Source organism: Trachypithecus francoisi, unplaced genomic scaffold (assembly GCF_009764315.1).
Source record: "Trachypithecus francoisi isolate TF-2019V2 unplaced genomic scaffold, Tfra_2.0 Lachesis_group12, whole genome shotgun sequence".
NCBI lineage: Eukaryota > Metazoa > Chordata > Mammalia > Primates > Cercopithecidae > Trachypithecus > Trachypithecus francoisi.
The window spans coordinates 100772702-100797133 of NW_022681457.1; the positions used below are offsets into that span (position 1 = coordinate 100772702).

The 24432-nt window shown below is 53.7% G+C and overlaps 1 protein-coding gene across 1 annotated transcript in view; it reads left to right on the plus strand.

Annotated features, from left to right (window-relative positions):
- The first annotated feature begins 6032 nt into the window (after window positions 1–6032).
- Window positions 6033–24432, plus strand: part of MYOM3 (myomesin 3) — a 60373-nt gene continuing 41973 nt past the window's right edge. Inside the window, exons 1-9 of the mRNA XM_033227831.1 lie at window positions 6033–6324; window positions 9653–9831; window positions 10224–10304; window positions 11067–11226; window positions 12295–12452; window positions 18858–18953; window positions 20662–20750; window positions 23191–23235; window positions 23688–23825. Of these exons, the coding sequence (XP_033083722.1) occupies window positions 9671–9831; window positions 10224–10304; window positions 11067–11226; window positions 12295–12452; window positions 18858–18953; window positions 20662–20750; window positions 23191–23235; window positions 23688–23825 (928 nt within the window). The 5' untranslated portion in view covers window positions 6033–6324; window positions 9653–9670. The remainder of the gene's footprint in view (window positions 6325–9652; window positions 9832–10223; window positions 10305–11066; window positions 11227–12294; window positions 12453–18857; window positions 18954–20661; window positions 20751–23190; window positions 23236–23687; window positions 23826–24432) is intronic.

Sequence of the window (24432 nt, forward strand, 5' to 3'; positions counted from 1 at the left end):
CGAGACTCCGTCTCAAAAAAGAAGTTTTTTATTAAGAGCCATAAATATATCTTCCAACTCACAGGACCACGAAGGTCTCTGCCCTCCTCCGGGTGGCAAGCATTTCAGAAATGATTCTGGGAGGGTGGAGTCTGAGTGTCTGAAGAGAGGAGTGGATGGCTCCGAGTCTGTGACTCACCCCTCCTCAGGTTGGCCCTGTCTCCACTGAGGGGCAGGGACCAGGCTGCATGACCCTTGACGTCCCCTGGCTCCCGGGCAGCCCAGGCCTGCAGATGGAGCTAGAACCAGCCAGAAGTTTCCAGAAGAGCGTCCACATACCCGGTAGCTGGTTGGGGACCTCATCGTTCCTGAGAGTCCTGGGTCCAATTCCATTTCCAGGAATCTCCACAGCCCCACCCTGCCCAGCGAGGGAGGTAATTCTCCAAGTTGTCACTTGCCTATAAAGTATGGCAGAGTCAAGCCCAGGAATAAATGACTAGTAATATAATAGTAGCAGTAGTCAACGGCATAAGAAAGAGAAGAAGTCAACCGTGTTGCTTGGCAGTTTATGTACTTGATCACTCATCCTCCTGGTACCCTTGGCTCCATCATAGGTTGTATTATTGATATTTTGCAAAGGAGGAAAATGTGGCTCAGAGAGATTACTTGCCCCAGTTCATGAAAATACCCTGGGAAGCTTACTAAAAATACAGCTTCCCCAACCCCACCCCAGACCTGCTAAACTCATAGTTTCTAGGAATCTGGTTGTTTGTTTTTGAGGCAGAGCTTCACTTTTTTACCCAGGCTGGATTGCAGTGGCATGATCACAGCTCACTGCAGCGTCCACTTCCCCTGGCTCAGGTGATCCTCCCATCTCAGTCTCCCAAGTAGCTGGGACTACAAACACACACCACCATGCCTGGCTAACTTTTGTATTTTTTGTAGAGACAGGGTTTCACCCTATTGACCAGGCTGGCCTCGAACTCCTAGGCTCAAGTGATCCTCCGCCTTGGACTCCCAAAGTGCCGGGGGGAATCTGTATTTTTCATAAACTTCTTTGGTGATTCCTCTCAAGCATGTTGAGGGACCAGTGCCGTTACACCATCACTTTCTCTCTCCATAGCCTCAAATCAGCTCCCTAGAGGGACCCCCATTACACCCGCTGTTGCAACAGAGTTGAGGGTGAGGGTACTGCATGGCTGTGATGCCTGCAAACCTCTGACCTCCCGAGCTCCCGACTCTAGGAACATACAGGGCTTGCCTGAGTTTCCACCCAGAGAACTGGGCCAGCGGGATTGGAGCTCCTTCAGATTCCCAGACAGCCAGAGCCTCTGTGTCCCTCCCAAGTCTGAGTGTCAACCTGGACAGGGAGGCTATGGCCTGATGTCACCAATGCTTGCCCCCTGTTGCTGTCCCCACCTGCATTCCAGACCATGGGACAGAAACAATAAGCTGAGGCAGGTATAGCCAGAGAAATGGAGGCAGCCCCCACCTCCCCTGCTGGTGCTGACGCTGACGGAACAACTCTGACCCCAGAGCCTGCTGCTCAGTCCCTTTGGCTACTGGAGCCCATTTTCCCTTCCCCCTCTAAGGAGGAAGGGGGCATAGGGAAGATAAGCTTTGGCCAGTCCATATGAGAAGAACAGCAGTTGGAATTAACTGGAATGCAAGAACGACAGAGGGAGCGAAGGGAGACTGAAGCAGGTACAGTGTCAACATAGGCAGGGAGAAAGTCACAGGCTTGGTTGCTGTCAGAGAAACAGCGTGGAGGTTCAGAGCAGTCAGCTTGTTCTTAACGGGCATAAGTCCAGGGAAGGAAATAAAAGAGAAAAGGAGAGGGGGAGAAAGAAGAAAGATGAGTCAGGTACTTCAGTAGGTATTTTACACATTTAACCTCACCTGAGTCTCCCAAGAGTTCTGCAAGATAGGCAGTTGCTATAGTCTGAATGTTGGAGTCTCCCTCAAAATTTGTATGTTGAAACTTCATGTAATAGTAGCTAGAGGTGGGACCTTTGGGAGACCATGAAGACTATGCCCTCAATAATGGGATCAAGAGGCCAGCATGGTGATTCACACCAGTAATCCCAGCACTTTGGGAGGCCAAGGTGGGAGGATCCCTTGAGGCCAGGAGTTTGAGACCAGTCTGGGCAATATAGTGAGACCCTGACTCTACAAAAAATGCAAAAATTAGCCTGACGTGGTGGTGCGTGCCTATAGTCCCAGCACTCAGGAGGCTGAGGTAGGAGGATCACTTAAGCCCAAGAGGTTGAGGCTGCAGTGAGCCATGATCGCACCACTGCACTCCAGCCTGGGCAACAGATCAAGATCCTGTCTTGGAAAAAAACAAAAACAAAAAACAAAGGAATGGGATTAATGCCCTTATAAAAGAGGTTGAGGAGAGTGCCCTAGCCCCTTCCACCACACAAGGACTCCACAAGAGGCGCCATCTATGAGGCAGAGAGCGAGTCCTCACCAGACACTGAATCTGCTAGCACCTTGATCTTGAACTTATTGGTCTCCAGAACTGTAAGAAATAAACTTTTATTATTTATAAATGACCCTGTCTAATGTATTTTGTTGTAGCAGCCCAAACAAACTAAGACAGTAACCATTCACTGATTCATTTTTCTTTTTGTTTTTTTTTTGAGACAGAGTCTTGCTCTGTCGCCCAGGCTGGAGTGCAGTGGCGCGATCTCAGCTCACTGCAAGCTCCGCCTCCCGGGTTCATGCCATTCTCCTGCCTCAGCCTCCTGAGTAGCTGGGACTACAGGCGCCCGCCACCACGCCCGGCTAATTTTTTGTATTTTTAGTAGAGACGGGGTTTCACCGTGTTAGCCAGGATCGTCTCGATTTCCTGACCTCATGATCCGCCTGCCTCAGCCTCCCAAAGTGCTGGGATTACAGGCGTGAGCCACCGCGCCCGGCCCACTGATGCATTTTTAAACATGTGTGAATTGAGGGCCCAGTTGTATGCCAAGCACTGTCCTCGGGAGTAGGGATACGGTCAGGCAGGCAAGTTCCCTGCTGTCTTGGAACGTGTCCTCCACTTACAGAGAAAGAAACTAAGGCCCAGAAAGGAGGCCGAGGTCCCCCTGTTAGTGAGTTAGAGGTACCAGAGGTTGGGATTTAAACCAAGGCTTGTATAACATCCAGTCATCTAATCTCTCTGCTCAGCCGCATGACCTTAGGGTTGACCATGTTTACAGAGGTCCCAGTGATGACTTTAGTGCTTCACCAGGGTAACGTCAACAAAGAGATACATGGAAACCAGTCCCCAGTCATCAAAGGCATAAGAAAGAGAAGAAGTCAACCGTGTTGCTTGGCAGTTTATGGCATCACAGCCATGCTGTGCACCCACCCTCAACTCTGTTACAACAGCGGGTGTAATGGGGGTCCCTCTAGGGAGCTGATTTGAGGCTACGGAGAGACAAGGTGATGGTGTAACGGCACTGGTCCCATTCGTCCCCAGTACTGGAGTTGATTTGAGGCCATGGAGAGACAAAGTGATAGTGTAATGGCACTGGTCCGGTTAGTACCCCACAGAAGCATGGGCTAAGAGAAAGCCATCAGCATTCCTAGAGCTTTCATTTAGCAAACGTCTGTCTGGGGCCAGACACTGGGCTGAAGGTTTCATGGTTCTTGGTTGAACATTTTCTTTTCTTTTTTTTTTTTTTTGAGACAAAGTTTCACTCTTGTCACCCAGGCTGGAGTGCAATGACGCCACCTCAGCTCACTGCAACGTCTGCCTCCTGGGTTCAAGCGATTCTCCTGCCTCAGCCTCCCAAGCAGCTGGGATTACAGGCACCCACCACCACACCTGGCTAATTTTTGTATTTTTAGTGGAGATGGCCAACACCATGTTGGCCAGGCTGGTCACGAACTCCTGACCTCAGGTGATCTGCCTGCCTTGACCTCCCAAAGTGATGGGATTACAGGTGTGAGTCCAGCTAATTTTTTGTATTTTTAGTAGAGACGGGGTTTTACCATGTTAGCCAGGATGGTCTCGATTTCCTGACCTCATGATCCGCCCGCCTCGGCCTCCCAAAGTGCTGGGATTACAGGCATGAGCCACCGCGCCCGGCCCACTGATGCACCATGCCCAGACTAACTGAACATTTTCAATCAGACAGCAAAGTGGAAATGCTTGTCTTCAACTGTACAGATAATCAAACCACACTGGCTGAGTGCTTTCCTCAAGGTCAACCAGCTAGTAAGTGGTGGGACTGAATTGAAAGCCTAAGCCGGTTGGACTCCAGGATACACCCTGCCTCTCCAATGCACCTTCATTCATCTCTCCAGGCCGCCTTGGGAGGATAGGCTAGGGGACCTGTTTAAATGGCTGTCTCCTGCTTAATTGGAAGCTCAAACCCCTCTTTGCTCTTCGTACAGATTCACTCACACTCACCCCTCACAGCAAATGTATGAAGATGAGTCTTGGAAAGCCCTTGTTCAACTGGGTCAATAGAAGATGGGAGAGAAAGGTTCTCCCCCAAAAGATGCTGTAAGAAAGAGCCACAGGAGAGCTTAGAAAGGGGTTTTCAAATAGGGCAGGGGATTCAGATTTTGCCTCAAGAGTTCACTGGTGCTCTCTTTCTCCTTCTCTCCAGTGAGGAGTCCCCGAGGCACTAGCAAGAGTGACAAGTGTAGTGTTGGTGGCCACCTGAGGTCCCGGGAAGGGGTGAGGGAGGGAAGCTGTGCCCTCTGGCTGGGGGCCGGTAGAGCCTTCTGAGACCCGACCCAGGTACATCTTCCTGATCACCTCCTGACATAAGTGCCTGACTTCCCCTGTAGGTTAGGGCCCGGCACAGGGTAGGTGCCAATGAATGCCAGGGGGAAAGAATTGAGATTGAGGGAATGGCAGGGCAGGGCCAACGGTGGGAAGAGGTGTGGTGCCGAACACCTGTTAATCTCAATAGGGAAGGCACCAGGTTTGAGAGGCCAAATAAAGGATCCATAGCCAGCAAACGAAACATGGAGGTTCCAGGAGGCAGAGGTTGCAGTGAGTTGGGATCATGCCACTGCACTCCAGCCTGGACAACAAAATGAGACTCTGACTCGAAAGAAACAAAGAGAGAAAGAGAAAAGGAAGAGAAGAGAAGAGAAAAGAAGGAAAGGAAGGAAGGAAGGGAAGGAAGGAAAGGAAGGAAGGAAAAGAAACGTGGGGGTTTATTAGGGGCTTGCCTACAGGGGAGAGAGTCCAGTGGTGGTGAACTGGACAGGAGAACCACCTTACATACAGAAATGGTCCAGGGGCAGCGGGCTGGACAACATACCAGTGGCAGCCGACTAGGCAGGAAAACCTCAGCCCCTTGCAAACAGCATGCAGTTTATAGAGCATTTTCACTTAACACCCTCCCCTAATGACCTCCACCTGGCAATCTTCATTTAACCCAAAACTCAGGGCCTCAATCCCCTGTATGGCCAGTGTTCCATCAGAAGGGATGGGACAGGGGCTAAGATGTTCATCGTAGATAAGAAGCAGGTTGGCCACTCCCAGATTCCTTGGCTTGGAACGCACATTCAGGTCTTCCACACAGGGTCATTCTTGGGGTGCTCTTCAGTTATCCCTATCAGGTGCGTTTACCCTATAAGAGGGCCCTGCAGTGGCCACTCTGGCAGCCTGAGCAGTTTAGACCGTGAAGCAGTAGGTGGCTCCCCAGCTCCTCCTGCCTGCACCACACCACACACACATGACTGTGGTCAGGGCGGGGGCTGTGCAGTAACTGCTGGAGTGGTGGAGGGACCAGGAGCCACACATTGCTGTTTTAGCCAGTGACAACTTCTGAGCACGCAACATTCACTTTTAGGTCATATTCCTTCCACCATCTTCATGAAGTCCAGGTGCCCCGTGTCACTGTCTCGGTTTTTCAGAAGGCAGTCGGTTCAGGGAAGCTGAGCGCCTTCCCCAGGGCACCCGGTCAGCTGGGGCAGAATTCAGATCAGAACTCCCAACAGCTGGGAACGCCGCACAGGATCTGCCCTCCATAAACGACCAGGCCTGAGCTGTTCCCTCCTTTCCACTTGAACAGGGGCTGGGGTTGGGCAGAGAGGACCCAGCTGAGAGGAGGAGCAATGTGGGGGACGCGGGGGACAGCCCCACCTGTCGCTGCTGCCCAGCAGGCTGGAGACACGGAACGGCCCCTCCCCTTGGCCCCCCGTCCCCCATGCCATAGTTCTCATCCATTGTCATCGTACTGTCTCGGCGCTGCTATATTTAAGACGGTGCAGGCTCCGGGATCGCATTCTTCTCCCGGTGCCCGCTGAGCCGAGGGCAAGAAGAGAACAAGGACCCTCTTGGCCTCTGGAATCTTCTCCCCAGAGACTCCTAAGTGGGCACGCTGCTCTGTGAGTCACCCCCGGAAATCAGGGTTGGGGAGGGATGCCTCCTGAGAGTCAGCCACTGGGGAGTGATTTCTGTGGGTGTGTGTGCGTGTGTGCGCGGTTGTGTGTTGTGAAAGGAGCCTGGGAAACTTGTGCTGAGGCAGCACCCAAGTGAAAATGGGAGGGGATTCCAGAAACCCCTGCCCCATCCCACTGTTCTGTGTGGCCCTGGGTCTTCTGAGAGCTGAGCTCTCTGTGATGTGAAAGTTGAAAAAAAAAAAAAAAAAAAGGGTGGGGGCTGCCCTGGGAACTGGAGTCTTTCCTGCGATGGAGCAGCGATCAGCGGGAGCCAGCTAAGCTGGCAAGTTCCACGAATTCAGAGCGGAGCTGGCTGAGCCCGGCTTGGCCAGCCCCACAGGCAGGGAAAGAGAGCGAGCCCTCAGATCCCAAATCTTAGAGCTGGAAGGGATTTCATCCAGTGCCTGGCAGGAAACCGAGGCCCAGACGGGAAAGGAGTTGCCTCAGCTCATGACTGGCAAGGGCAGGATTCGGCCTCGCGGAAGCTGGTGGAGCCCCTGGCTAAGAACGCGTCCCGGCCTGTGCAGCCCGCCGCCCGCAGGATGTGTCTCTGCTCCCAGCCACCCCACCCCGCCTCCAACCCAGCTCCCCTGCCCGCAGTTCTCGGAGGGGTCTTGGCTCAACTGCTATGCGTTTCTCTTTCCATTCTGAAGAAGGGGAGAGGCCTCCTCCGCAGATGGAGGCTTGGGAGCAAAGCAGAGAGGAATTGGGAAGGCCACGCAGTGGGACCTCTGACCCAGATTTTTGCACCCCAAGAGAGGGAAAAGGGGGCAGTTTCCCCTTCAGGCAGGCACACACAGTGTTCTGGAAAGAGGCACCCTGGTCCTTCGGGAAAGGGCAGGGAGGCCGCAAACTTGTCCCTGCTTAATCCCACGCATCAGTCAGTGCTTTAAAAAGAATTGGTGTCTCATCCGCTAAAGCCAGGGGTCTGGTTGCTGGAAGCCCCGAGGTCAGGGACGAGCGCCAGGCCCCTGCCCGCTGTGCTAATCGGGAACAGAGCATCCAGGGGAAGGGAGCCAGTGGCTGGTGCCAGGGAATGTTAACTCTCAGCCACTGGAGCCAGGGCCATCATGTCCCAGGAAAGCTGGGGCAGAGTCAGGGGTCCTCGCTCCACCTAGGGTGGTACCCAGCAGCTCTCCTCCTGGGCCATGAGGAAGGAAGAGCAGAATGAGCAGAGCTAGTCACTTCTTTGTGTGCAGGGAGAACTTCTTCCATCAGGAGGGGGTGATACGAAGCCAAAGAGGGTGACTGTCCCATTATGTCATTTGAGATGATTAACAGGAGCCCAGGGAGCTTTAGGGGCAGCCCTTGGTCCCAGCTAACGCTGCAGCCATCCATTCTCTTTTCGTGATGCCCACAACTGCAGACACCCAAAAGGAGCAAACTTCTAGGAAGCAGAAGGGTAAAAACCCACTAAGACTGACCCTCCACAGCCTGAGCCCCCATCACCCCCACCACATGCCCCTTCCAGGCCAAGGGCTCTCCAATAAAGCCAGTGGGCTCACCTTCCATGTCATGGACTTAGAGAAATGGTCACCTGGGTGCTGTGTTCACATCCAGGCAGAAGACAGCCTACACATGCACACACACACAACCGCACACACGCACACTCTGCCGCCTCCAGCACGCCCCCCTAGAGAGGCAGGGGCCACACAGAGACAACCCCACAGAAGCTGACAGGAGCGGGCCAAGGCAGGCGGTCGTCCCTCTTGTTTCCATCCCCATGTCTGGGCAGGAACCCTCCCATGCCAGAAGTCTGCAGACCAGGATTCCCACCTGGAGGAGGTGTGAAAGTCATTCCAGGGATTCCAGCTTTAGCATCAGAGGGGCCCTCAGAGACCCCGCAGTGACAGAAGCCTGGATCTGAGAAAGAACTTAGTGCAAAAACTCACAGCCAGCAGGCTCACGGGCCTCCCACACCCCTCACTTGCCTCTCCATATCCATGGATCAGCTTCCTGAGCCTCCCCCGGGTCAGTGTGATCCAGCCCCACTGGGCGCCATCAGGGGCCTAGACCTGAGCCTCGGGAATGCAAAGGGGATGTGTACATTGCAATTCCCTTATGAAGAGAAAGGCCCTGTGGCCCACCGTGTCCCCAGCCTCGGCCATGGCCTGGCCTTGAGTGGACATATGACATGGAGGTCAGAAGGGCTAGGTGTTGGGCTAAGGATTGGCTGCCAGTCATGGCCCCATCACCATGCTGGGTGACCTTGGGCAAGTACTGCCCCTGTTCATCAGTAAAATGGGATAATAATGGTGCTGTCCTCATTTGGGTTATTACAGGGACTGGGGATAATGCATTTGAAAACTAATATGGGCCTGGCACATAATAAGTTCTCACTATTGTTACTTTTAATTCACTTACAATCTTGTTGAACAGTCAAGATGCACAGATACAAAATAATTACATAGAGAAGGCATTGTCTGAATCAATGCTAAATTGTGGAGTGCTAGAAAATAAGTACAAAAGAAATTAGAAGAGGGAAAATTCTAGGTGGCCTGTAGTTTTTCAGAAAGGCTTCTTAGAAAAATAATGCTAATGTCTAACACTTATGTTGTACTTACTAAGCCCCAAGCACTCATCTAACCTTCACAACTACCCTGGGAGGTTGGTAGACCCATTTTACAGATGAGGAAACCAAGTCATGAGTCTTTCCCAAGGTTACACACTTGTAAGCTGGGATGAGGAGCTGGCATCACACCCTGTGGGCTGGATTCAGAGTCTCTGTGCTAACTAGCATGCCCTCAGTTGGGGTTTGAAGCATGACTACAGCTAAGCGGGCCAGGAGGAGGGGAAGGGTGTGCCAGGAGAGGAAACCAGCGCAGGCAAAGGCTCAGAGGTAGGACTGAACGTGGCCAGTGCAGGAAGAATAGGGACACCTGCCCGTCCTGAGTCCAGACAGAGCCGTGGACATCACAGTTTCAATCACTCATTGTCTGGGGAGCTGAGGCCCAGAGAAGGGAAAACCTTGCCCCAGATCATACAGCGAGACAAGGGCTGGGCTGCAGCCGGAAGCAGCTAGAAGCCAGGGCCCTGCTCACTCAGCTGGGGAGCACATGTGGTAGAGGAGAAGCCAGGCTCAGAGCCTAAAGCCTGCCTCTGCCACCTTGGGCAGGTCCCTCTCCCTCTCAGACCTCAGTTTCCCTGTCTGCCCACTACGGAGAGGACACCCCCATGCCCCCATCCCGCCAGCCTCCTGGAGATGTTGGGAAGACTGCATGGGAGGGGACAGGCGGGCACCTGGTGGATTGACCGTGGCCCTTGGCCTTGACAGGTTGTTGCTCTGGTAGCCATGACTCTGCCGCACAGCTTGGGAGGTGCGGGGGACCCCCAGCCCCCTCAGGCCATGGAGGTCCACAGGCTGGAGCACCGGCAGGAGGAGGAGCGGAAGGAGGAGCGGCAGCACAGCCTGCACATGGGCTCCTCCGTGCGGAGGCACACCTTCCGCAGCAGGTGGGAGCCACGGGGTCCCTGCCCAGCCACTGCCCTTCCTCCGGTCTGAGGAGGGAGGCCCAGCCTAGTCCTCTGGAGGCTCCAACCTGATGGGGGGAGGGACATCCCTGCTTTCTGAGCCCCCGATCTGAGGAAGGAGACACAGTTGGCTCTCTGGAGACCCCCATGTGATGGAAGAGGCACAGCCCTGTCCTCTGGAAACCCTGTTTGAGGAGGGAAGCACATTCAGTGTTGGGGGGGATGCAGCCTTGCTTTCTGAGACTGGTATGAGGAGGCAGGCCCAGCCCTGCCTGTTGGTGCCCTGAGGCTGAGGTGGGCAAATGCAGCCCTCATCTCAGGGAGCCCCCAGCCAATCCCTCAGGAGCCGTTCACTCCCCTCCTTCTGGGAGCAGCGAGGAAGAACATGAGTTCAGCGCCGCGGACTACGCCCTGGCAGCAGCCCTGGCTCTGACGGCCTCCTCTGAGCTGTCTTGGTAAGTCAGAGTTGCTCCCCAGGAAGCCCTGGCTGAGGAGGGGCCATCCTGTCCAGTCCCCCCGGCCTCCCTGCTGGCCTTTCACCCTGAGTGTAAAGAACCTGCCCCAAATCCCACATCTAGAATAAGGGTCTAGACAGGATTTTAAGCCCAGTGCTGCCTGCCCACAAAGCCCACACACCACCCTCTGGAAGGGTGCACGTGTCATAGCCGGTGACCATCCCCAAGGGAGAGGGTGGGGGCCCACCTCACCGACTGGCTTCCAGGCTTCACGTGGTTGGGGAGGGAGCTAGGAATAGGACAGAAGGAGCAAGTAAACCAGGCCCCAGTTTCCCACGAGGCCAGAGACTGAGGAAGCCTCTGAGTGTGCCGGCTTAGAGAAGCAGCGTCCGGCTTGGGACAGGCCCCTGGGCTAAGAGGCTTGGGTCGTGGTCCTGGCTGACCTGAAGCAGGTTGCTGAGCCTCAGTCCCTGCCCTATAAAATAGGGACATTAAGGCCTGGCCACTTGGGTATTATGAAAACAAGATGAACAAAGGTTTGCGAAAGAGTCTTGAAAACGATGAAAACAGTCAACTGTTTATTAAGCACCAACTGTAAGCAGGGCCCTTCCAGGCTGTTTTGGAGGCAAGGGAAGATGCAAAGTCATGCATGTCCTCCCAAAGTTTAAAGCATCCTGGCACTGCTGGGCATGGGGAATGGAACTGGCCAAGATGCTCCAGGCGCCCCAGTGGCCTGAGCCCCAGTGGCCTCTGTCACGGCAGGGAAGCCCAGCTGAGACGTCAGACGTCTGCCGTGGAGCTGGAGGAGCGAGGGCAGAAGCGGGTGGGCTTCGGCAATGACTGGGAGAGGACCGAGATCGCCTTCCTGCGGACCCACCGGCTGCTGCGCCAGAGGCGGGACTGGAAGATGCTGAGGCAGCGGGTAAGGGTGTGGGCTGTGGAGCCCCCAGGGCCTGGGACCTGCAACGCACCACTTGCTGCCATCCTCACCCCCTTCCCAAGAGGCAGGACTTCCCAGGCAGAGTCCAGGCTTTGGGTTTGCATCTGATGCCTGTACACTCCAGCGGTGTGAGCCTGGGCAAGTGCAACCCCGTTCCTGAGCCTCAGTGCTCTCATCTGTAAAACAGAGCTGCGTACAATGGCTCATGCCTGTAATCCCAGCACTTTGGAAGGCCAAGGTGGGTGGATCACCTGAGGTCAGAAGTTCGAGACTAGCCTGGCCAACATGGTGAAACCCTGTCTCTACTAAAAATATGAAAATTAGCCGGGCCTGCAATCCCAGTTACTTGGGAGACTGAGGCAGGAGAATCGCTTGAACCCGAGAGGCAGAGGTTGCAGTGAGCCAAGATCATACGGCTGCACTCCAGCTTGGGCTACAGAGTGAGACTCCATCTCAAAATTTAAAAAAAAAAAAAAAAAAAGTAAAATAGACATCATTGTAACAATTATCAGTGCTGAGGTGGGATTTAAATGAGACTGGGTTTGGAAAATGACTTTCCCGCCGCCTAGAACACAGAAGACCCTCAGGAAACGCTAGCCCTGATGAGTATCAGGATTTGAGCTACTCTCCACATCCCTTCCCCAGCTCCCACTTACACAGGCTTTCTCAGTGTCGTGTCTTTCACCCCCACACCCCCACAGTGGGCAGGGGATTTTGCTATCATCCCCATTTTACAGATAAGGACACTGAGGACCTGCTTAAGGTCCCACAGCAGGCAGGGGATTTTGCTATCATCCCCATTTTACAGATAAGGACACTGAGGACCTGCCTATGGTACCACAGCTAGTTAATATCTTGACCCCAGGCCAGCTGGCTCCGAAGTCCATGCCCTGCTCACAGTGCCACCCTGCTCTGCTAGTGGAGGGGACTGGGAACTCCAGCCCATGTGGGTCTAACTACAGAGTCTGGGTGTCAGTGGGGAGGTAATGGTGAAGATGGCAGAGAGGTGGTCCCTGGCTCACAGCGTCATACACCTCCTTCCGCCTCCAGACAGAGGAGAAGGTCCAGGAGGCCAAGGAGCTGAGGGAGCTGTGCTCTGGCCGCGGGCCCTGGTTCTGGATCCCTCTTCGCTCCCACGCTGTCTGGGAGCACACCACGGTCCTGCTGACCTGCACTGTCCAGGCCTCGCCACCACCCCAGGTCACCTGGTAAGCCGCTGGGGCAGGAGGGGGTTCTGGGCCTCTGGGGTCACGAGTGAGTTCCTCACATCCAATACTTCTGCCAGGACTTCTTGTTGCGGACCCGTGAACCCTGAGCTCTGTCCACCCACCAAATAGAGCAGCTGCTGGGGAACCAGACCTGGGTTGTTTTTTAGAGGCGGGGTCTCGCTCAGGCTGGAGTGCAGTGGAGTGATCATAGCTCACTGCAGTGTTGACTCCTGGGCTCAAGGGATCCTCCCACCTCAGCCTCCCAAGTAGCTGGGACCACAGGCACAAGCCACCACGCCCAGCTTAGGCCTGGGTTATTCTTAGCTGCCCCCCAGCCAGCCTGGGGCTGGAAGACTGGGCCCCTGGGGAGCCAGTCCTCATAAAAATATAATTCTGGTCTCATGAGAAGGCAGGTGCTGCAAGCTGGGCATCTCCAGGGTTGAGGATGATGGTGAGAGGCGGGACAGGGGCCAAGGGGCAGGAAGGAGGTGGGCGGGGCAGGGAGAAGATGGGGAGGGCAGGGCCTACCGAGAAGGAGCACAGGCCTCAGGGGCAGGGGGGAGCCTTGTGTTCCCACCCTCGCTTTCTCTCTCCCTACTCAGTGTGAGGTCTCAGCCATGCCTCTTAAACTCCCTGGTCCTGCCTCCATTTCCTATTTTGAAGAATGGATTGAAGACCTCCTGTCCAGCTTGTGTGTGATGAGAATTTAATACAACAACAACATGGAAACCTCAGAACTTGAAAAGGGCTGGGAAACAGGAAATGCCATTCGTGGGAGGGTAGAACCCCAGAGGCTAGGCCTCGCTTGGGGAGGGGCAGAGCAGGGGCAGGGGTCTCCTGCACAGGCACAGATCGGGGTGGGCATGGCCGCGGCCCAGGTCTCAGTCTCACCACAGAAGAAGGCACGCCGTTCACATGGCTTAGCTACTCTTTCCTGAGTGCCCCCTGGATCTGAGGCCCATTGCCCAGTACCCTGGGGGATGAGGAAGTGGTTTCAACAAATATTTACCGAGCGTGTCATCAGTCCCAGGACCTGACTGGGGCACTGGGGCACAGAAATAGCCAAACAAGCCCAGGCCCACTTCCAGCACTTCGGGAAGCCAAGGAGGGAGGCTCACTTGAACCTAGGAGTTTGAGAACATCCTGGGCAGCTGGGAGACACCATCTCTACAAAAAATTTAAAAATTAGCCGGGCATGTGGCCTGCACTTGTAGTCCCAGCTACTTGGGAAGCTGAGGTCGAGGCTGCCGTGTACCGTGATTACACCACTGCACTCCATCCTGGATGACAGAGTAAGATCCTGTCTCACAGAAAAAAAAAAAAAAAAGCGGCCAGGCACGGTGGCTCACACCTGTACTCCCAGCACTTTGGGAGGCCGAGGCAGGTGGATCACCTGAAGTCAGGAATTCGAGACCATCCTTGCCAACATGGTGAAACCCTGTCTCTACTAAAAATACAAAAATTAGCTGAGCGTGGTGGCGGGTGCCTGTAATCCCAACTACTTGGGAGGCTGAGACAGGAGAATCACTTGAACCCGGGAGGCGGAGGATGCAGTGAGCCAAGATTGCACCACTGCACTCCAGCCTAGGTGACAGAACCCGAGACTCTGTCTCAAAAAAGAAAAGAAAGGAAATAACCAGACACAATCTCACCTTCAAGGAACTAACTCTTAGCCCAGAAAAGAAACATCAACACACAAAGAAGTATATTCATGGGTGATATTTGAGATCAAAGAGTCTGGGTGAAAAGGAAGAAGGGGCTACCTCAGCCCATAGAATCCAGGAAGGCTTCTCAGAAGAGGCTGCCTATCAGCCAGATCTTGACAGGGAACAGCCGATGGTCTAGCAGGAGAGAGAATAGAGGCACAAATAATGGAAAACACAAAGGAAAACAGCAGCCTCTTATACTTGAATCCACATTACACTGACCCAGAACTTCACTGTCATTTGAGCATCAGGGCCATTCATGAGATAGGAACTATTACGCCCATTTCACAGGTAAGGATATCAAGGCTCAGAGAGGTAGTGTGACTTACGTAAGGTCACACAGCCAATGTGAGCTAGGATTCAAATTCATGTCTCCTGCCTCTAAGCCCATAACTCTTTCAACTGGCCTAGAGAGTAGGAGAGTGATTATTACTGCTGTGGGATAATTAAGGAATCAGAGAGACCAAGGGGTTGAGGAGGCATTATTTAATTATTTAGTTAATCTGACCCAGTCGGATTAACATCCAAAGGACTGAGCCCTGAACAAAGAGTCTGGTGAACTTTAAAGCATTTTGTGGGTTGGGGGCGGGGCAGATCTGTGCAGGGGGAAGGATATTACAGAAGTGAGAAACAAAGACAGGTATTCAATTAAGACATGCATTACATCATTTCTTACTTTTCAAGGAAAAACATGTTTTACGACTTGAGTTTATCTGTCTAGTGGCCTTGCAGCTGCACAGCTAGAGAAACAGGGTCTTCACAATGCCTGGGAAAGGAGGAGATAAGGCTCACTAGCCACAGAAAAACAGGCAGTTAGTCTTTAAAGGATTCCAGCTCTTTCTCTTCCTCGGGGGGAACTGGATTTTCTTACATACAACTGAGTTTTTGCTTACACATTCTTTAATTTTTCTTTTAATTCCTATTCCATTACAAGTGTTACTTTCCTTCAAGCACATATAATGCTTCAGAAGTCAGAGAAATAGAAATCACTCAGGCCAGGAGCAATCAAGAAAGGCATCTTGAGGGAGCTGGCCTCAGGGCTGGTCATTGCCAGCTGGAATTTATTCCAAAAAGTATGCCAAGTACCCTGCTGGGCTCTGGGATGCTGTGGGGACTGGGCGGTCCCTGCATGCAAGTTGCTGGTTCCACTAGGAGGACTGCTCCCAGCACTGGCCGGGCCAAGTGGAGGTTAGCATCTCAGCTGTCCTGGCCCCGCAGCCAAGCTCTGCTCAGCCCTGGCACTGAGGCCCACATCGAAGGCATTTGGAAACCTCTTGGGAGTTGTTTCTACCCCTGCCAACGAGGTTGCCACAACAGGGAGCTGAGCATTCCTGACAGGTGGCAGAAGCCAAGCCCAGATCCCCCTCCAGCCCAGGCAACTCAGGTGGCCCCTGGTACTCCTGGCTTGATGGATCTGATTTTCCATCATCAGTCACATCAGGCAGGGCCACATGTTGCCCCAGGACTGACCTCCAGAGGTTCTGTCCAGCCCCAGGGCTGGAGGAATATTCCAGCTCACCCGGCATATTAGGCAAGTCTATTCATTCAACGATTATCATTATTATTATTATTTAGAGATAAGGTCTCACTCTGTTGCCAGGCTGGAGTGCAATGGTGCAAGCACTGCTCACTGCAGCCTCAACTTCCTGAGTGCAAGTGATGCTCCCACCCCAGCCTCCCAAGTAGCTGGGACCACAGGCATGAGCCACCACACCTGGCTAACTTTTTAAATTTTTGTAGAGACAGAGTCTCACTATGTTGCCCAGGCTGGTCTCGAACTCCTGGCCTCAAATATTCCTCCCATCTCAGTCTCCCAAAGCTCTGGGAATACAGGCATGAGCCACTAGGCCTGGTCTTTCTTTTTTTAAAGTGTTCTTTTTTTTTTTTTAAGATAGAGTCTCATTCTGTTGCTCAGCCTGGAGTGCAGTGGCACCATCTCGGCTCACTGCAGCCTCCGCCTCCTGGGTTCAAGCGATTCTCCTGTCTCAGCCTCCCAAGTAGCTGGGATGACAGGCACCCGCCGCCATGCCCAGCTAAATTTTTTGTGTGTATTTTTAGTAGAGATGGGGTTTCACCATTTTGGCCAGGCTAGTCTGGAACTCCTGACTTCAAGTAATCCCCCTGCCTCAGACTTCCTAAAGCAGTCTTAAAAAGTAAAACCGAACACCAAAATATGTGAGGCCAAAAAAAAGATTTAGATAAATAACAGAAATCTCACTCCTTTTGAGGTCCTTGCAGAGCCAGACCCTGGGCAGGCCCCTCACTTCCCCTGTCCCAGTCAAGCTTGTTTTGTCACTGGCTGCCACTTCAGGTGGTCCTCTGCTTGTGCCTTCAAGGGCCTGACTGCCCAGGCAGAGACTGAGGCCCAGAGAGAGGGAGGGGTGAGCGTTGAGGTCTCCGGCTGTCTCAGCCATGCCAGAGCTGCAGCAGCTGCTTTTTCCAGGAAAAGAAAAGCTGGCCAGGCTGAGGTGTCTGGAATCTTCCTGACAGGTGTGTGGTAGGGGGCCTAACCCTGGCCCCCAGGCCTGGAGAGCTGGAGAGATTGAGCACCCAGATTAGACATCACCCTCTCTGTGGGAGGTTTAGCTGGGCTCCTTTCAGGACGGGGCCAGACTAGGGGCTGCGTGGTGGGGCATGGGTGTGGCTGTGTTTGGTTGCCCTGGAGACAAACAGGGCATGAATGAGGCCAGGTCCAGGGAAGGAAGTGGACTGAGGCCGGGGTGCCCTCTCTCTGGGAGGCCTCCTCTTCAACCTCAGCCACCCACCCAGGGCAGAGAGAAGAATTCATCCTGTGAGACTCCATTCCATGGCCTCAGGGACACAGAGGCCCAGAGAGGGGTATGGAGTTGCCCAAGGTCACACACCAAGCTGTGTCAAAACCCAGGCCTCCTAAGTGTCACTCACCCTCACTCCTCAGACCCTACTGCTTAGGCCTCCAGGACCCCAGGCCACCCCACTGTCCTGTCCACACAGTGGGGGGAACAAGACCCGAGTTCACAGAAAATGAGGGCAGCATCCAGGGCAGGGTGATCCGCTTTACCACCCTTGGAAATCAGCAGAGGACATTAAGAAAAACAATTTTTTTTTTTTTTGAGACAGGGTCTTGCTCTGTCACCCAGGCTGGAGTACAGTGGCGCAATCATGGTTCACTGCAACCTCTAACTCCTGGCCTCAAGCAGTCCTCCTGCCTCAGCCTCCTAAGTAGCTAGGACAGCAGGCACACCCCACCACAACCAGCTAATTATTTTAAAGAATATTTTGTAAAGATGGGGTCTTGCTATATTGCCCAGGGTGGTCTTGAACTGCTGGCCTCAAGCAATCATCCAGCCTTGGCCTCGCAAAGTGTTGGGATTACAGGCATGAGCTACCACATCCAGCCACACCAGAGGATTTTCAAAATACGATCTGAGGGTCTCACCCCCAAAAATTCTGATTTCATTGATTTGGGATGCAGCCTGCACCTGGAGTTTTGTTTTGTTTTTAATGGCTTACATAAGCGAGAAGCTTGTTTTCTTCCATCCTAATGCCTGGATACAGATTCCCCAGGGACTGAGCTCCAGCTCACTACTGGAGGGTCAACCCTGAGCTTCGGGGTGTGAGACAGCCGCCGGCACCTCCCTGTTCCTGACAAGGACAGAGGGAATGATGACGTGAAAGGGGGCAAAGGGTGTCATCGGGGCAGCCACATGACTCTTGTCCCCGCTTGCTGTTGACAATACTAAGTCATATGACCACACCTAGCAGAAAGAGAGGCAAGGAGATATGTCATATATTGGGTGACCCATGAATAAATTCTATTTCCCCCTGAGAATGGATATTGGACAACAATCAGCAGTTTCCGATGCAAATTCCCACAGCCTTATGTTCAAAAACTGGGCATGGAGATTTTTGAAAGCTCCTCCAGCTATTGTAATGACAGCCAAAAAGAACAGCCATCCTCAGGGGTTGGGAAGAGAGGCGGGGTCTGGGGTTCCTTCCCTGGCAAGCCCCTTCAGAGGGAAGGGAAAAGCTGGGGCCTGGTCCTAGGGTACCCCTGGGGATGGCTGGGTAGGGGGAGAGGCAGCTGTCCCTAATTACAGGCTCCTTCTTCTCTGCCCCCAGAAGGGAAACAAACCCTTAAGGATCTGTGGTATGTGGGCACAGGGGAAAGCCTTTATATGCTCATCCCATTTAATTGTCACAGCAGCCCTGTGAGGCCAGTGCTTTCATACCCCCATTTCACAGGTCAGGACAACTGAGGCTCAGAGTGGCATAAGTGCTGCTCCGATCGCACCAGCAAGTAAGCAACACAAAACTGCAACTGAAGGCCACGCGTGGTGGTTCACGCCTATAATCCCAGCACTTTGGGAGGCCGAGGCGAGTGGATCACCTGAGGTCAGGCGCTCGAGACCAGCCTGGCCAACATGGGGAAACCCGTCTCTACTAAAAATACTAAAATTAACTGGGCGTGGTGGGGGCGCCTGTAATCCCAGCTACTCGGGAGGCTGAGGCAGGGAAAATTGCTTGAATCTGGGAGGCGGAGGTTGCAGTGAGCTAAGATTGCACCACTGCCCTCCAGCCTGGGCGACAGAGCAAGACTCCATCTCAAAAAACAAAACAAAACAAACCAAAAACCTGCAGCTGGAATCCCCGTCTGAGAGACTCCAGACCCCTCCCACTTGGAACACACTGCCTGCCACAGACCACTGTGTCTCCACAGGTACAAAAATGACACAAGGATTGATCCCCGCCTCTTTCCTGCCGGAAAATACCGAATCACCAACAACTATGGGCTGCTGTCCCTGGAGATTAGGAGGTGAGAATGGGGACCTGGAGAGACCCACGACCCCGGGCCCTGCCACCACCGAGGCCAGAGCAGGATCCCAAACCCTTCCTCAGAGCTGCGGCCCAGGTTCACCTTCTTCAGAAGTCTCTGGGGTGCTGGTCAAAATACCGATTCCTGGAACAGGACAGACCCTCCCCTTACCCCCAGAGATTCAGATTAAGCAGGTCCAGAACAGAGCCCAGGAATTGATATTTAACAACACCCACTATGTGATTCCGATGCCTTGAGATACACGGTGAGAAGTTTGGACTCAAGAGGCTGGCCGTGAGGACTGGACGCTGAACTAGGCATGCTGGGAAGGCTCCTTGTGGGGGAAAAAAAATGCCATAATACGCACACATATGCACCTGTGCATGCACATATGCAGCCATGCACATACACAGTGCACACACACGTGCACACATGCATGTACACAGTGCACACACATGTGCTTGTATACACAGACGTACACATGTGAGGGGAAGCAATTACATGGGAGAGAGTTCAGCCTTTCAGGAGATGGTGAGTCCTAAGCATGGTTTTGAGGGAAGAGGCAGGGTGCATGCGGGGAGGCCACATGGGAATATAAGGCGTGGTGGCTCATTAAATGAGATGATATGTGTCACTCGTCATTCATATTAGCTGCCACAATCTGAGTTCCTCCCAGGTGCCAAGCCCTGTGCTAGGTGCTTTTCACATACAATCCATAATCCCTGCCACCATGCTTGAGGGAGCACCCCATGTCACAGGCAACAAAACAGGCCCAGAAAGTTAAGGGTCTTGTACAGCTACTGTGCGGCAGGGCCTGGTGTGAGCCATTTCTCTCTATCTGGATTGTTTCCCAAACACCAAACCCTCCATTTCAACCAACCCAGACCTCAGAGACACAAAGATAAGCAGAGTACTCATCTTACCCTCCAGAAGTGGGGAGACATAAATATCTGACCATATAAGGGAGGCACCCCATGGACTGCAGAGTCGGGGAAGGTGTGCAGGCCCAGGGGACCTCCAGGGGCAGGCAGAAGCCAGAGGGATTCCTGGAAGCAAGAGGGATTCCTGCGCTAAGTGACCGGTGCAGAAAGAGGCATCAAGGGGCCTCTGCTTGCTAATGGGGCCAGAGGTGCCACATCCTACCACCTCCTCTCTGTCACCAGGGTGCCCCTAGGATGGAGCTGGCCCAGGCTTCCACTGGGAACATGATAGGGTTGGCCTGGTTGGTGGTGAGACCCATATCTGAGACTGGGAACACCTGGGTGTCTGGCCCGGTTCTACCCAGATTACAGTCTGACTTGACCAAGTTTGTCTGCTGCTCTCTGAGAAGGAAGGCGCCTCCTGCTCCAGGATTCTTGTTTGGAGCTGAGTTGAATTCCATTTGCTCTGTGACTCTGGGAAAGTCACTTAACCTCTCTGATCCTCCAGAGCCAGCAATAACTGCAATGTGGCATATCATATTTTTAAAGCACTTTCTCCTGAGATGGTTTAGGTGGGGTCATGTCCCCAGTTTTTCAGAGGACACCGAAGCATGGAAAGGTACAGTGGCCAACCTAAAAACACAGCTTTTCAGAGATTGTGACCAAAATCTCTTCCTGGCACCATGAGGCTTTCCTTAGTTCCAGCCTTTCCCACCCACATATGGGGACTTGTGTTTCCCATGGAGCCCAGCAGTCTTGGGAGGAACTTCCCCTTCTCTCCTTTTCAGATGCACCATTGAGGACTCAGCCACTTACACTGTGCGAGTGAACAATGCCTACGGCCAGGCCTCCTCCTTCGCCAAAGTCCTCGTCCGCAGTAAGTCCTGCCATCCCCAACAGGCAGTGTGGGCCACAGCAAACCCAAGCTGAGCAGACAAGGACATGGGTCTGCGTGAGACCTGAGGAAAGGCCATTGGCACAAGGCTGTTCAGCCTGGCACTGGGTGACCAGGGCAGCCCTGGAGACTCCCGCTTCCCTGGAGGCCTTCATAGCAGGTGATAGTCTCCTCCATCAGCCTAGCATGGGCTGATGGTGGAAGGCGAGTAAGGCAGGATCACCTGTCCCTGTCGGTTGGTGTCAAGAGCAACCGGGAGAGGGGAAGGGAACTGACCTCTCCTGAGTCTTCACTGTGTGCCAGACACCCTTGATGGTACCTGATTTCATCCTGAGCCAGATGGTGGCAGGGCTGGGACTTGAACTCAGCTCTCTCTGCAGAGTCATCACTGGCATGGTGGGCACTTTTGTGTGAACTGAGTGGATGAATTAGCGAAAGAGGCCCCTTTTCTGCAGGCAGGTGCAGCTCCCATTCCAGGGCACATGGCTTGGCAAATGGAAAACAGACTGAATGTTAGCCCCCACGTTGCTCTCTCAGGGGATATCTTTGCGCGGAACACAATCTACACAGCTGTTCAAGGCGAACCCACCTGCCCACCATGCCAGAGAGCGTGCTTGGCCCACGGGATTACGCTTAGGTCGGGATTCATCTCAGGGCCTCTGGGAGGGTGGTCTGGCCCTGCCAACCCTACTGAGGGGTCCTCGGGGCAAAGGCCAAATCCCAGCAACTCCCCACCTGACCCTCACTGCCCCATGTGGGTTCTGGTGCACATTTTCCAGTTGGGCTTGGGCCCCTCCTGGAGGTCACCCCCTGGGCATCTGAAATCACAGCATAAAGCAGGGAGACACTCAGGAGTCAGCCAGACCCGAGTTCACATCCTGGCTCTGCCGCCGACTGGCTGTGTAAACCTGGGAAGCCACCTCACTTCTCTGAGCCTCTATTTCCTCATCTGTGAAAGGAAGAATCCTACAATCCTACTACCTCTCTCAGATGCCCGTGTTGATTAAAGGAGGTGATAAGCCTTGGCATGTGGTACCCACTCCCATGACCAGGGCAGGGCACTGCCCAAGGGGGTCACACATGTGGGCCCGGAAGAATGCCGTGCCCTGAGTTCCAGAACCCCCGGGAGAGAGAAGCCCACACATGCACACACATACACACTCACTCACACACACTCACACACATGCACTCATACACACGCACTCATACGCACACTCCTAAGGCAGCTGTCTTGGGCAGTAGACAGGTGGATCCCAGCCCACCCTCCCTGCCTCTCATCAGACCTTGTTAAACTGTCCTGCACAGCCCTCTCCACCCACTGTCCTGTTCCCTAAATAGCTCTTAGGAGGCAGATCCTGCTGCCAGGCCAAGCTCTTGTGCAGAAATTTGAGCTGTCCCCACAGGCCGTGCCCAGAGTCAAGCCCAAGGTCAGGGACTGGGGCTCTGCCTCCCTCTGCCCACCCATCCTTCCCACCACTCCTTCCAGATCCCTGTCCCTCTCTCCATCAAGGCTGGCAGCTCCAGGGTCCACCAGGTTTACTCTTGGCCCCAGACTCCAGCCAATCCCCTGCTCCTCCTGCTCTACTCACCGTCACTACCACCCTCTTCTCTGCTCTCATCTCCATAGCAACTTGGGTGATTTTAGTGATCTGGGGGGCAGGAGCCCTGAGTTCCAATCCTAACTCTTCCACTGACCTGTGTGATCTCGGGCAGCCTCCTGCCCTTCTCTGGACCTTGCCCAGGAAGGGCCTTTCCAGAGACCAGTGTCAGGTCATAGCTTCAGGCTGCTGGGGTGTTGTCTGGACAGCTGTGCCTCAGTTTTCTCATCTGTTTGAGAGGGTAATAATAGTACCAACTGACAGGGCTGTTGTGAAGATTGAATGAGTCAATGTGTTTAATTGGCTCGTTTAATCCTCACAGCATGGCGCAAGCACTGTGTGAGTGAGAGCTGCTGTTACTATTCTCTGGTGGTCTGTGGCAACATTACCTTGGATTTCACCCTTCAGCCTCTGGACTCTCTCAGTGCTGCCCCTCCCCCACCACTCTCCCTGATCCCACCAGAAATGCCCGCGTCTCTGCGTCTCTGACTGGGCTTGACCGCTGTGAAGACAATGCGTGATCCTGGGGGCACGTTTGGGGAGACAGGAAACCAGTATGTATTGAGAACCTGCCATGCATCAGGCTATGGCAGGGGGCTTGGTTCATGTGAACCCGCTCATTCCTTGCCCCAGGTAGGAATTACTGTCCCATTTTACTGCTGAAGAAACTGAGGCACAGAGAGGTGAAAGAACTTTCCCAAAGCCACAAGGGGGAGCCACCAACAGACCAGGACTCGAACTCATATCCAAAGCCTATGTCCCCAAAATAGCATAGGAATGTGGGGTCTGAACCTTCTCCAACTCCATCTGCCTTTGGTTTTCAGCTTACCTGGGGAAGGATGCCGGCTTGGATTCAGAGATCTTCAAAAGTAAGTCAGCTGGGGGAGCATGGGACCTGGGATGCTTTGTTCAGGCTTTGCTCCCCAACCCACTATGGTACCTGTTTAGAATACAGCCATCCCCTGCCCATAAAAGGATGTCCACCGGGGTTTGTCTATGAGCTGGTAACACTTGCACCTGACTTCTAAGGGCTGCAGGGTACCCCAGAGCTGTCCCCAGCTGCTGAACTGTCCTCTGACTAAAACTGGGTTTGAAAGGCAAAGCCAGAAAAACCAGTGGACTTGGCCTTCAGATGGTTGCTCTTTGGCTTCTCTGGCCCCTACCTAGATAAGTCTCTTCCCATCCCACCCCAAGGCCAGGTCCCCTTCTCCCAGTCAAGACCCAGAAGAGAGGGGATGCCCCAGAAAAGTCCCCACTCCTAAGTCCCAGGCCAGGCTGGCTGCCTCAAAAACCTCTGCCCCAAATTTCATTCCCACCCCAGGATCGGTGTTTGGCCCCAGCGTGGAATTCACCTCGGTGCTGAAGCCAGTCTTTGCTCGTGAGAAGGAACCCTTCTCCTTGTCATGCTTGTTTTCAGAAGATGTGTTAGATGCTGAGAGCATCCAGTGGTTCCGAGACGGTGAGGACCCCCAGTCCTGGCCCCCAGCCTCCAGAGCTAGCACCTCCAAAGCTCAACTCAGAGCCAGAGAGGACCCCTAGCGGAGAGACTCTCTCCAACCAGTACCAACTGAGCTGAAGAGGCAGAGGAGAGCAGGAGTACAGCCAGGTGTGGTCAGACCATGCCACCTCACAAATGACCACCAAGCATCTGTGGGGTGCCAGGCCCTGGGCTGGGGCTGGGGCAAAGGGTAGGGGCAGATGTGCATGAGCCCAGGGGGCTGTGTTCACCTGGGAGGAGGGAGGAAGCCATCAGCACAGTTGTAGCCACCAGCACTGACCAGGCACCTGCTCAGCCATTTGCATGCATCGTTACCTCCCTAAGAGTGAGTGAGGGAGGCCAGGCGTGGTGGCTCACACCTGTAATCCTAGTACTCTGGGAGGCTGAGGCGGGTGGATCACCTGAAGTCAAGAGTTCAGGCCTGGCTAACATGGTGAAACTCCGTCTCTACTAAAAATACAAAAAATTAGCCAGGCGCAGTGGTGGGTGCCTGTAATCCTAGCTACTCGGGAGGCTGAGGCAAGAGAATCGCTTGAACCTGGGAGGCAGAGGTTGCAGTGAGCCAAGA